This window comes from Physeter macrocephalus, unplaced genomic scaffold (assembly GCF_002837175.3).
Source record: "Physeter macrocephalus isolate SW-GA unplaced genomic scaffold, ASM283717v5 random_1649, whole genome shotgun sequence".
NCBI lineage: Eukaryota > Metazoa > Chordata > Mammalia > Artiodactyla > Physeteridae > Physeter > Physeter macrocephalus.
In genome coordinates, this window is record NW_021146336.1 from 11,883 (window position 1) to 24,712 (window position 12,830).

General features: G+C 53.1%; 1 protein-coding gene across 1 annotated transcript in view; it reads right to left on the bottom strand.

Moving 5' to 3' along the window:
- The window catches only part of LOC102988326 (rap1 GTPase-activating protein 2), a gene marked incomplete at both ends in the record, with an annotated part of 24,352 nt that extends 11,861 nt beyond the window's left edge, over positions 1 to 12,491 (bottom strand). The window contains 5 exons of the mRNA XM_028486544.1: positions 2,807 to 2,941; positions 4,269 to 4,355; positions 4,871 to 4,942; positions 9,973 to 10,128; positions 12,362 to 12,491. Coding sequence (XP_028342345.1) covers positions 2,807 to 2,941; positions 4,269 to 4,355; positions 4,871 to 4,942; positions 9,973 to 10,128; positions 12,362 to 12,491 — 580 coding nt within the window. The remainder of the gene's footprint in view (positions 1 to 2,806; positions 2,942 to 4,268; positions 4,356 to 4,870; positions 4,943 to 9,972; positions 10,129 to 12,361) is intronic.
- Positions 12,492 to 12,830: the final 339 nt, after the last annotated feature.

Consider the following 12,830-nt stretch of genomic DNA (forward strand, 5'->3'; position numbering starts at 1 on the left):
CTGGGCCTGCGCATCCAGAGCCTGTGCTCCGCAACGGGAGAGGCCACAACAGTGAGAGGCCCACGTACGGGAAAAAAAAAAAAAAAAAAAAAGAGTAAACCCAGCAGGGTTTGCAAAAAAGCTGATCATAACCGGCAGAGCTCTGAAGGCTTACTCTGTGTGACTGACCATGACCGTGACTGCGTGACTGTGACCATCCCCTCCCTCGCCCCGCAGTGCTACCCCGGAGATAAGCAGGGAAGCAGAATGCAGAAGCGGGTCTATCTTCAGCCTACAGATGGAAGGATTTAGGGTTGAAAAGATGAGTTCCCTGGATTATAGGATCAAAGACAAGCGACGATAAAGTCTTGAAGCATCTCTCTTGGAAAGCCCTTTAGTCAGACCCTGCGGAGTCAAGGACAGATCAACTGCTTCTCCTGCTGGAGGGAAGGGCCTGGACAAATGGCCCTTAGACTCACAACCTGTCTGTAGCTGCTGGGCCATTTTATCCACTGTCCACAGCCTACAAGCTTTTCCAGGTTATACAAATATTTGAAATTTGAAAAAAATAATTATTGACTCCCAAATACAGAAAGAAACCTGCAAAACTGAAAGCAATTTGCTTCATTACATGTCTGCAAAATATAACGTGAGGTTAGGTAGTCAACTGTAGCTCAAGTCTTACATAAATTACATTGACTGTGGGATGCGGGAACGGTTTGATATGCTTGCTATGATGGGGGGCAGAGCCTACACAGGTTTTCCTAATGACCAGGTGTCACGTTCACCCCTCTCTCGGCTGGGCTAGCCAACCCGGCTCCCTCTTTGCTCCCCTTTCATCTCGTCTCTTATCCCTCATCCCCCTTTCTTCTTGATTTCCCAATTTCTATTTCACCCTGGCTGCCACTGTCCATCACAACTGAAACAGATGCCCCAGGAATCTCCCACCAGCCTAGGCGAGCAGCTCAGCCCCTACCCCCACTCCCATGAGGAATCTCAGCAGCTGACCCCAACTAGGCCATCAGAGCCCTGCCCTGCTCTCTGTGGTCCAGCCTGGCAGCGAAGGACGGACCCCAGGCTTGCCCGGGCTGGGCTAGCATGGGTGGAATCTTAATGGAGTCGGGAACCAGGAGGCAGTGTCATGTAGCTGTTAAGAACACAGGCTTTGGAATCTGGCAAACCCAGATTCAACTCCCATGTCTGCTGCGTGACTTGGGACAAATTGCTTTGTCTCTTTGAGTCTTAGTTTCCTCACATGTAAAATCACACCCCTCATTATTAAAACTGGGTATGAATTATCATACCAAAATTATTATGCCCATAATAATAGCCTTCCTCACAGGGCACAGAGGGCAGTCATGAGGCTTTCGATGGAATAATGTATGTTAAGCTTTCACTTTCCATGAAAACAGTAATAACCGCTAACACTTCTACTGAGCATTTCTTGTATTCCAGGGCACATGTACTTTTCCAGGCATTATTTCAAGGAGTCTTCCCACTGATTCCATGACAGAGGTCCTATTGATCACCCCTGTGCTGTTGATAAGAAATCTGTCGCTCAGTTGACATATATCCACTACCAAATGTAAAATGGATGGCTAGCGGGAAGCTGCTGCATAGCACAGGGAGATCAGCTCCGTGTTTTATGACAGCCTAGAAGGGTGGGATAGGGAGGGTGGGAGGGAGACGCAAGAGGGAGGGGATATGGGGATATATGCATACATAGAGCCGATTCACTTTGTTGTACAGCAGAAACTAACACAAAATTGTAAAGCAATTATACTCCAATAAAGATGTAAAAAAAAAAGAATAGAAATCTGTAGCTCAGAGACTTTAAAGACCATGCCCAGGATCGCACAGAGCTGGGATTCTAATATAGGCAGGTCTAACCCTCACCCCACACATACCGCCACCAAAATGGTAGCTTTACAAATCATTCTGCAACGGGCAATCCAGCAGAACACTGACCTAAAGACCAGAAAACCTGGGTTTGAAACAAGGTTCTACCTCTCCTGTAGGTGTAACGTTTTGAGCAGCCCTTCCGCCTCTCTCAGCCTATCCCCCTGTGTGTGAGTGAAAAATAACAAGACCCAAGTTCTGCCAACTGCACAGGATTACAGCCAGCCTCAAATCGGATGCTGGATGTAAGTGCTGGGTGGACCAACGTGCACTTGGCAAGCATGTGATGATGAACCTTTTTTACCCCATGCCAGCTAAGTGTCTGTCCAAGCTCTACTTGAATACTTCCAGGGACAGAAAGCTCACTACTTCTTTTAGTAGCGCACTCTGGTTAGAAAGCTCTTCCCTTTGCAAAGTCCCCGAAGACTTGCCTGTAACTCCATCCCACCAGCCCTGGCCAGGTCCTCCATTGCCCTGGCAACTGGGAACGATCCTTGCAGTCTCCCACACTGGCTGCTGAAGATTCCTAAGGCTTGTTTCCTTGCTCCTGCCATCCTGCCCTGGGCTCCCCAACCACAGAAAGAGGCAGATGAAAGCAGGAATGTTCTTGGTTTGCACGGGCTCCTCTCCTGCTACTAACTCTTCCCCTGTTCCTTCTTACCAGACTCCAGGAGTCTGATGAGGAGATGATCCAGATCAAAGAAAGGATGTGGAAGATGCCAGAGACACTGTCGGCTGCTCTGACCGCTCACACTTCCTGAGACCCCTGCCCTCTGCAAACATCTGTGATGCCCCTGCTGGTCCTGCCACCTCTGGCTGGCACTTGGGCTCTGGTCTCAGGGTCACGTTGACTTTGCCCTGCTGTCGTCCCTTGTTTGCCCCCCCGCCTCCCTGCCCTAGCAATCCCCAGCCGCTCTTGTGCCCGTACCTTAAAAGACTCCAGGAATCCCCCATGGCCCCCATTCTCAAACTTGTCCTCTTCTGGGCCCAGTCCCAGCATGGCCTGAGTGTGGGCGTGGAGTTCATCGTGAAGGTTGTCCAGGAGGGCGGCCCTCGTCCGGTCCTGGAAGGGAAGAGGGTGGGGGCTGTGAAGCTGGCACTGACAGCAGAGCTGTGCCCTCTCCCTGGGGGGCTCCCGACACCTGGCCCAACGGCTGCTCTTCTGGCCAACTGCATCCCGGCAATGGTATGGACCGATATCCAGGCTGGATGCACCCTCACAAATGCTGCAGCTGACACTACAGCTCCGGGCCAGGCCCTCTGCCTCTTCTCCCTGGGCCATCCTGCCCTCCCATGGCTCTGCCCTGATGACTCCTAGCCCAGATCTCTGCCCCAGGTGCCGCCTCCACGTACCCAACTGCCCGCAGCTCTTCCATCCAGATGTGCATCCAGGGCCGTGTATACAGCCTCCAGGGGGCGCCATTCACACAGACCAGGACCAGCCCTTTCCACAACCCAGCCTTTGCCAGCACCTCCAATCAGCAGGTCCAAACAGAACTCATCTCCAGTGGTCCCCATGTCAGCAAAGAGCCCAAGAGCTACCCCACCAATCCCACTTACCCCTACCCTTATATGCTGGAGTCCATCAGGTCTTCCTGATTCTGACCATTTCCTGTGCCTGGTGTAAGCACACTGTCACTGTCTCTTTTGGACTCCTGTAATAGCTTCTAACTGGTCACGCTTCCTGCCCTCCTCGCCTTCAATCTACCCTCTCTCCCACCTCCTCCTGCGCTTTATTAGGGACACATCACCTCTAGTTCTAGTTGATCTGACCCAACTAGCATCTCTAGGTGGGCCTCCCACCATTCCAGGCCCCACATGAATCCTTCTTAGGCCACATCCAACCGTCTGCAGCTCCCTCACAAAGTCATGCTCTGAATCTGCCTGGCCTTTGCTCATGCTGTTTCTCATGCCTGGAATAACCCTCCCCACTCTTTCCTCCTGGCAAAAGGTTCATCAGATATCCAGACTCAGCAGCTCAAGGGCCACCTCTTCCAAGAAGCCTTCCCTGAACACACCCTCCATTCCCCATCAGCAGAAGCAGCCTCTGTGCTGGTCTCCATCACAGTCCAGCTCACTGCATCGTACCTGTCTCCCATCAGCCTATGAGCTCTATAAGGGCAGAAACTGTGCCTCACGTATCCCAGTATCCCAGGGAACAGAACAGAGCCTAGCACACAGTAGATGCTCAATAAATGATTGGTGAATGGTTGACTACATCTAAAGTTTGGATGGAATTCCCGCAAGAAGAAAAAGCTCCATATCAACACAAGGCTGAAGGCTTAGAGGGGCAAAGATGGTGCTTCCCCACCTTAAACGGCCCCCAAGAATAGACCCCCAGGAAAGGCTGTCCAGGAGCACAGGAGGAAGATCAGAAACCGCGCTCTCACCTCCAGCTTTGCAAACTTGTCTGACTTGCAGCAAGCATTCTCTGCATTGGTGAGCTTGGTGAGGAGAAACTCCCTGAACTCCGGGCCCTGGAACAGACAAGACACCCCACCCTTAGCTGTTGCCCAAAGGGCTTCAGCCACAGGAAGAGGTAGGCAGAACAGGGGGTCTGGGGAGAGCCCCTGAAAGGTCCCCTTCCGACACTGCATCAGTTCTAGCCCAGCCTAAGCCCACCTGCTGAGATGCTAACACGGAAACCAGCTTCCCTGGTGCTGGGAAAACCAACCCTCCACACCCACAGTGGCATTTCCATGACCGGAAGCCATCTGTGCCCAAGGCTCCTGGGACTGGAGCATGGCATAAAAACCCTTCTTTTAGCAGAAAGGCAGCCCCAGTATCAAACACCCTGACAAAAGGCCCTGTGCTGGGCCAGGCTGGCAGCACAAGGAGAGGTGGGGAGAGACCCCAAGTGAAGAGATTCCCCAACCCTGCTGAAGGTTCTCCTAAAGCTCTAGCCCAATTCAGCCCCCCTGCAACCACTGCCACTCAGGTGTGGAAACCTGGAGTCTCGGACTTGAGAGGAGCAGAGGGGGGAATTTCTTACCTTCTGGAAAACAGGGGGGCTGGGCAGAGGTGGGCCGAAGGCAGGCACGTCTTCCCGTGCGGTGACTGCAACCTGCAACACAGAGGCTCGGTGTGGGCCGGGAGGGAGGAGACCCAAGCTGAGGATGACGGGAGTTCCGAGCCCTGGTCCTAGGGGACCTACTCCCCTTCTCCCTCCTCCCCTTCCCAGAATACAAATAAAGAACCATCATGGCACACCCGAGTCACTGTTCCTAGAAGTGGGGCTGGACGGCGTGGAGCCATCCCCATACCCTCATCTGCATTCCTGGAGGCCGGAAGCAAGTTTGGCAAGACGACTGGACAGGGCTGAAGAGCAGCCTGGAACCCTAATTCTAACGTAGTACAAGAGCCCAGGAGATGCTATCTCATTACCTCATTCGACTGGGACGCTAATCCTACAGAGAAGGCACCGGCAGAATTATTAGTCCTGGATTCCTGGTGAGGAAACGGATGCCCAGGGCCGTGGAGCCTCAAAGGCACACAGGAGATCAGCCCCAGAGATGAACAGAGAATCCAGAGCACCCCGACCCTGCTCTGGGGTTCTTTCCGACAACACTGACTCCCACACCTGGCCAGACGTCAGAATCACTTCAAGTGTTTAAAAATAAATACCGATTGCATGGGCTCCACCCCAAACCTACTGAATCAGCAGCTTTGGGCTGGAGCCAGGAATCTGCAACCATTAAACGCACCCAAGAGCTTCTGTGCGGTCAGTGGACTGGTGTTTGGGAGCCCTGGTCTCAGACACAAAGGGTGGGTCAGGCCGGGCAAGGCTGGAACTAACAGAGCGCCAGGGCCCGGCCCGGGAATTGGGGGTGGAAGGACAGCAAGGCGCTCTGTGTGAGGGTCTCCCGGGCTCAGGACAGGCCCCACACCCCCCTCTTCCCTCTCTGCACGGGGGTGCCCTGGTTTCACCTGTTCTCAGCCCCCGAGGCTGCAGGCCTCTCTGGAGACTCTGCCCTCTCCCTTCCCCGGCGGCTGACGCGAGCCCAGCCCTGGCACGCCGCCAGCCTCCCCAGCCTGTGAAGTAGGGCAGATGCAGAGTCTGCCAGACCGGGAGAGCAGGCAGCTCGGAGCCAGGCCAAGGAAAGGCCCGGCCAGAGTCTGCAGGGGAAGGGAGCGGGGAGAGGGCTGGTCAATATGACTTTCTCTCCCCAAGTGCAAAACTGTCCTCATGGCCCACACGGCAGTGCCCAGAGTCAGGAAATGGTATGCGCTTGGCTGACGTGATTTCTGGCTGGTTCCAGCTGCCAAACAGTTCCCCCTCCACCACCCACCGTGCACCCGTGGCACAAGTCAAGAATTCCACCCACGGAGCCAAAACTGGGGGAGAGGGAGGGGGAAGGCCACTGACGGGCTGCTGGCGAGGACGAGGCCAGAGGCCAGGCCCAGCTCTCGCCTTTTCCCACCCCGATGCCCCCTCCTTCTCAGGCTTGCATTGGAGTAGTCTGTGCCGACTGGGTAAGGAGCCGCAGATAAGCTCCTAAATCCACCGGAGTCTCCCAGCCAGGCGCGCCCACGAGCCCACTGCAGCAGCCGGGTCAGACAGGCAGGAGACAGGGTCCTTCCTCTGATGGCGATTCTCCATGCCCACGTGCTTCCTCTCCTGACCCCTTTCCAGCAAAACACCTGGGCCTTTGTTGCTCCCTCCCCTTGGGGACGGTTGGGTTGCCGAGCTGAAAGCAGAAGCTGCTTGAACACAACCTCACCTTCCTGTTTTCTAAATCCAGCCAAGGCCTCCCAGCAGGGGTGGGGGCAGGGCTTAGAAAGAGAGAGGCAGCAGGTGACTCTGGGGAAGAGACTCTTCAAGAACTGGAAAGCGGAAGGAGACAGGGGTGTGTAAGTAATAAGAATACACCAGGGAGGCGGGGAGCCTCTGAGGACTCCAGACTTCACAAGATCCCCGCGTCTGTCCCAGCATGGCCTGGAAGCCTTAGAGAACCACAAGGTTGCTCAAGCAGCAGACCAGCAGGGAGGGAAAGAGGGCACATGGACAGGAACCCGCCTCCGGGGTCTGCTTCGCGTAAGATTCCTGACACCTTTGCAGAACTTGAGGAGTCGGGGTAGGATGAGCTCAGACAGGGTGGGGAGAGAGTCCTAGCGATGGCTCAGCTGTAATTAATTGCCTTCCAAGCTAGCAGGATGGGGATGAAATTCACATCTGAAACATAATTCGATGAGACGTTTCATGCACACCCCAGATCGTGGGTCCAAGTTCCCGCCTGCTGTGACAGCTCTGTGATGAAGACCACACAGGACCTGGTGGTCTGACGAAGTCAGACCTGGACAGGACCCTGGCTCCACTGTTTCTGGTCTCTGTGGCCTCGGGCCTTAAGAAACTTAAGCTCTCAGACTCAATTCGCTCCCTTGTAAACAGGGCCAATGGAGGCCTGCCTGGCCAGAGTCTTGGGAGAATTCAAGAAGACTACTCGTAAGGGCCTAGCACAGTGTCCAACGCAGATCAAATAAGAGGTAACCACTGTCACTCAATGTTTTTTTTTATCTCCCCTGCTGAACTGCACCTAGTAAAGTACACCTGAAATACTAGAGTTCCCCCAAACCGCTTTCTAATCCACACACACACACACACACACACACACACACACACACACACACGCCTCTTTCTCAACTCCCCCTCCTTCCCCTCCTCAGCATGTCAGAACTGGAAAGAGCTCGGAGATTGCCTACTCCAACTTCCTCATTTCACACAGAAGGCAACAGAAGCCCAGAGAGGGAAGGAACTGGCCCAAGGTCACACAGCAGTCAGAGGCAGGGCCAGGACCAGAACCCCAGATTCCGGAGCCTCTCGGTCTGGGACACTTTCCTGCACATTCCCACCTCTGTCCTTCACCCCCTTCCTCTTCTTCCCTGTTGTTTGTCCTCCCCAGTGGGGGCCCCCGGGGCACTGCCCAGCCCCCAAGGAAATCTCACCCTCCTTTGCCATGGCCCCTAAACCCGCAGGGGTCAGCTAAGGTCCCGTGTCACCTGGACCCCCCTGAGGGATCTAACCATGTCCTCCTCAGCCTGCCCACCACTGGGGTGCTGCTGGGGCCGTGGATGGCAGAGCTTTGGGGAGCACCTCGAAAGGCTGATCTCCCTCCCTGCCCTCTGCCCCCCGACCCAGCCCCACTCACAGGTCTTGCCCTCCAGCTTCGATGTCTGCCTGGCAGGTGGAGCCCAAGGTCCCACATCACATGGACAGCCCCGCTCTCCCTGTGAGCTCTGCTTCTCACCACCTCTCTGAGGACAGTGCTTTTCCCTGGACCAGAAACGGTGGCTGGGAGACTTGGTAAAGACTTCTGGCATCAACGCTGGAGGTGGGGTGGTGCTTTCTTGGATCTCTGATTTTTCTCTTTCGTATATTCCTACTCTACAAAAGCTCTTGGAAAGTGGAGAGGCAATTAGCTGAACTCCATTTCCTATCAGGAACTAAAAGCAAATACTAGATGTCCACGAGAGACCTCATTCTGCCGGCAGAGGCCCAGCAGATGAGCCACACGTACATACATGACTGCCTGGCAGGCCTTGGGAGCCCTCCTATCACACAGCTTTACTCTGAGCATCCGTCTCTGCCACCACTGGCTGTTAAAAGAACCAGGTGGCTGTTTGAGTGACCCAGTGGCTGAACTGCACTCACAGCCTCTTCTGTCCCTTCCCTGAAGCTGGTTCTTTATGTCACTTCCAAGTGCCCACACAGTAGGCACTGAAGGAGGACACTTGCTTCCACCAACAAATTAATCAACCAGTTGTTTGAAATGAATGTCCCCGTTGGTGAAAGCCTTGAAGGAAACACCCAAACCATGGCTTCTCCAACTTTTCAGCCAAAAGTGCTCAGTGACAGAGGAGGATGAACGTGGGCATATAAAGGAATCAGCTGTCCTCAACAAGAGAGAGTGGGGTTTTTTTGATTTGTTTTGGAAGCCTCCTATTTGGCTTTAAAGCTGATGTGAATTTTGCACTTCATACACCTGGGTTTGTGCTGATATAACAATTACACAACATCATTTTTCTTTCCCAAAATATTCAAGCAAAATTGATATTCTGGAAAGATGGCTATGAACTGGTATGGCCTCATGAACCCCAGGGACCAGCCCTGGCCTAAGTTATTATATAGGAAACATTTCAGGCCTATGGTTTCCTCTTCCAGGCTCCTTTTCCCTCTCCCTTACAAAAGTGGTTCCTAACACTGTGGGGAACAGGGAGTTCTCTGAGAATTTGAGCTATGGCTTCTCTCCCCAGAAAACACAAAGAAGCATGGGAACTCCACATTTTGCACTTATCTACAAGGAATACTTAACAAAAACTATCTAACATCCACTTTAAAAACCCTGCCTCAGTCTATCTCCCTTGGGTCCCAGGCCCCCCCAACACCACTGTGATACAGAGAAACTGTTACCCAGAGATGGTTGGAATTGTTCCTCATGGAGAAGCAAAGGAGAGGGTTAGCGACACAGCCATCAGGAGGGGACAGGGTGAGGGCAGCTGAGGCTCATCTACATCCGTGAAGATTCTGAGCCAGTGTGAAAGCCCACTAATGGGTCAGGAGGTTTAGACCCAGATGCCCATAACCCCACCTCCCTGGGAGTCTTCAAATTAAGATCATTTGCCCAGACTGGCTAAACCAGAGGGGCCCACCCAGTGGCCGGGGTCTACCCTGCTCTCCACCCTTCTCACCATGAACATCTCTCTCTTTCCTTCCTTCCCTTTGTTTGTTACCGCCTTCTTCCTCTCCCCTTTCCTGACAGTCCTCTCCACTTTCTCTTTTCTGCTCTCCTCTGGCTCTGCCTCGCTCTAGCAAATGGCATTACCAGATTCCACGTAGGGACACAGGGTGCTTCTCAACCCTTGAGTTAGAAGCTGTGAACCTGAAGGCAGCAAGATGGATGAGGTGACCTCAGAAGGCGCTCTCCAAGAATCTAGCTCGCAAACCCCAGAAACCCGAGAACTCGTAGGAAATCTATCACATTTTGGAGGATGGTCTGAGGAGCCACTGAGCCCTGGTGTTGCTTGATGTCGCTGATTCCATGAAGTGTGGTGAGGTGCCTGGGCCCACCACCTCCTCCGACGGGACTTTCTCCTTACCTTGTAGGATGGGGTCTCCGTGCCCGGGTTCTCAGCCTGCACAACAATGTAGGCATGTAAGAAGTTGGAGGCAATCATATCTGGGACAAACGGTGTGTTTTCTTCTTGGAAGATGATGGCCACAATGTCATTCCCAATGTGCCTCTTTCTCTGGAGCTAATCAAAAAGTGTTCCATTGTTATAAGCCAGTTAGGAACATCCTGAAAACAGAATAGGTCTATATAGGAAATTCCTCGTTATTCTATCGTTATACATAAACCCCGGAACGCTGAGACCTCTCTCTCCAAGGAGCTTTTGCTTTCGATCTCTAGAAGCCACTAAAAAGGAAAAAAATGAGGAAAATGCCTACGTTGTCAGACAGAGGCTGGCAAGCTTCTTACTGAGCTCTACAGCACGTAGAGGTAGCCCTGACTCAGGACTCGCGGAGACTAGTTAAGAAGTGAGGCCGGGTTTTGCCCTGGGAGAGCTTGTAATTGATCTGGGAGGGACACAAACACAGGTGGAGCCACCTGAGAACACTAACAAAGCCACCAGCCAGCAAATGCTAAATCAGCCGCTACCCACAAAGTGCCTGACACTATGGGGGCAGAGAAGAGGGCAAAATCAGAGGCCTGGTAGCAATCTGAGAGGGCTTCCTGGAAGAGGAGATTGGGAGAGAAGGGAGCACTTGATGGAAATGTGGATGAGCAGGAAGGAGGGGGCGGATCATCCTACACCAGAAGGGAGAAGAACCATGCTCAGAGAAATACGGGCAACCTGGCTTGGTGGAGGTCACGGCGGGGAGAGAAATACAACCAGGATTCAGCATCCCAAGCTCTGCCAGGTGCTGTCACAGGTGATCTCAATCCCCAAGCACCTACTGTGTGCCAGGAACCATACTGGGCTGTTCCCATGCAAGATTTCAAATGTTAAGGCCCTCCTGTATACCAAATCCAGGCTAGGTGCTTACCTACACTTTGTTCCTTTATTAAACACCTACTGCACGCAAGCTCTGTTTCCCACTGAGTTTCTCACTTACTGAGCACCTGCTGTATACTAAGCCCCGGGCTGGGCACTTTTACAAATTGTCTCACTTATGGCACACACATCATCCCATTTCTTAGGAAGAGAAATTAACATGTATTCAGTCCTTGCTGAGAGCCGAGCTCTGTGCATATCCCACTTAACAGGTGACACTGAGAACAAGCCAGGCAGAGAACAGCCCTCAGTCTTAGGCTGGGGCAGTGGGTGAGGGAGGCTGTGAGGGAACAGAGCTGAAGGTAAAACACTGAGAGAAAACCTACTTTGGGTACAAAAGGAATCCTGCTCCTATTTGTTTCTGGAACATTCAGTAGTTATTTTAGAGCCAAACTGCAGTCTCCTTTGCCAACTTCCTTTTTTCCTAAGAAGCCAGGCACTATGTTTACAATATTACATCTGTGCTCCCTCCTGGGTTCCCTGCTCAGAAACAAATGGGTCCGAGTTTGGTGAAAGGCCTAGCTTCCTTCCTTATCTTCCTGGAGACTGAAATGGTACAAAGAGTGGGATGGGGCAAATGGGACCGCAGCCAGGGACCAGCTGCTGGTTTCAGGGCTCAATGAGAAAAAAAAAGCCAGGTCCTCCCAAGGGACATGCAGCTGTCAGAAGCAGCAAATGAGAGGGAAAGGAGGAATACACTGGAAGCAGAGGTCTCATTCAGGGTTCTCCAGCCAAGGAAAAGGCTGGATTCCTGCCCACGGCAGGTGTCCTAAGAGGTAAGGCTGTATGACTAGACAAGCTGGAGAGGGGTGAGGGGGGTGTCACGTGCAATAAACAGCTTGACGTCTCTGGGCCAGGAAGAGTGGCCTGGACAGTGAACAGTCATGAGGTAGGAAGCCTGCCACAAGCCAGGCATCATACTGAGCCCTACAATCAGAACCTTACGTGCTCCCCCCACAACCCTCTAATGTACGTGGTGTTATCCCCATTTTACAGATGAGGCAAATGAGGACACAAGATTACCAGCTTGCCCAGAGTCACACACCCCTCAGTGGCAGAGCTGGCTTCAAGCCGCCACCTGCAGACCCCGTCATGTACTCTTTATCACCAGCCTACACGATCAGGGCACCTGGGCTCTGCTCACAGCTCTGCCCCTGATCGCCTGGGAAACAGTCTTTTAACCACTGTTTCCCCATCAGTCACAGTGGGATAACCAGGAGCCCTGTCCCGCCTCCCACACAGGCTGCTGACCTGAAGCCTTGGTGGAATAACACAGGAGTTCAGGTTTTGATAAGAGGAGCAAAGTCGAACAGACGGGCTTCTTGATTATGAAAATGGGGAAGGTGGCCTCGATTCTCCAGGGAGACCAGACCAGACGCAGGCTTTCACCTCACACGCCCCAGGCTCCCGAAGCCATCCTGAACCCGGTTACCTGCTGGGTGTCTCCCTCGGTAAACGGCAGCTTTGTGGAGACGTGAAACATGATCTCCCTGTCCCGGAATATCGTGTACACTGATTCCACCCCCGTCTGTCCATGGGTCACATCCAGGCCTCCTCGGAAACTATCAGGGAAACGGGAAAGTGCCAGGGGAAGAGAGAGAAAGAGAGAGAAGGGAAGTGGGCAACTTGGTAGAACCTTCCCTGAGGACGTGGGGGCAGGAGAATGAGAGAAGATGTGGAAGAGTTGAGGCCAGAGAGACTATGATGCTGGGAAAGCAGATAAGGCTCATCTTCTGAGCAGATGAGCCCTGGCTTCTAACCATAAATTACTATTTCAAAGACAAAGGCAGAACCTCCATTCCAAGCCTTGGCTGTGTCCCCTCCACACCATGGGAAGAGAGGTCGTCCGTCCATCCACAACCCCAGACAAATGCCGTCCCAGCTGCTAGTGGCCCCCAAGC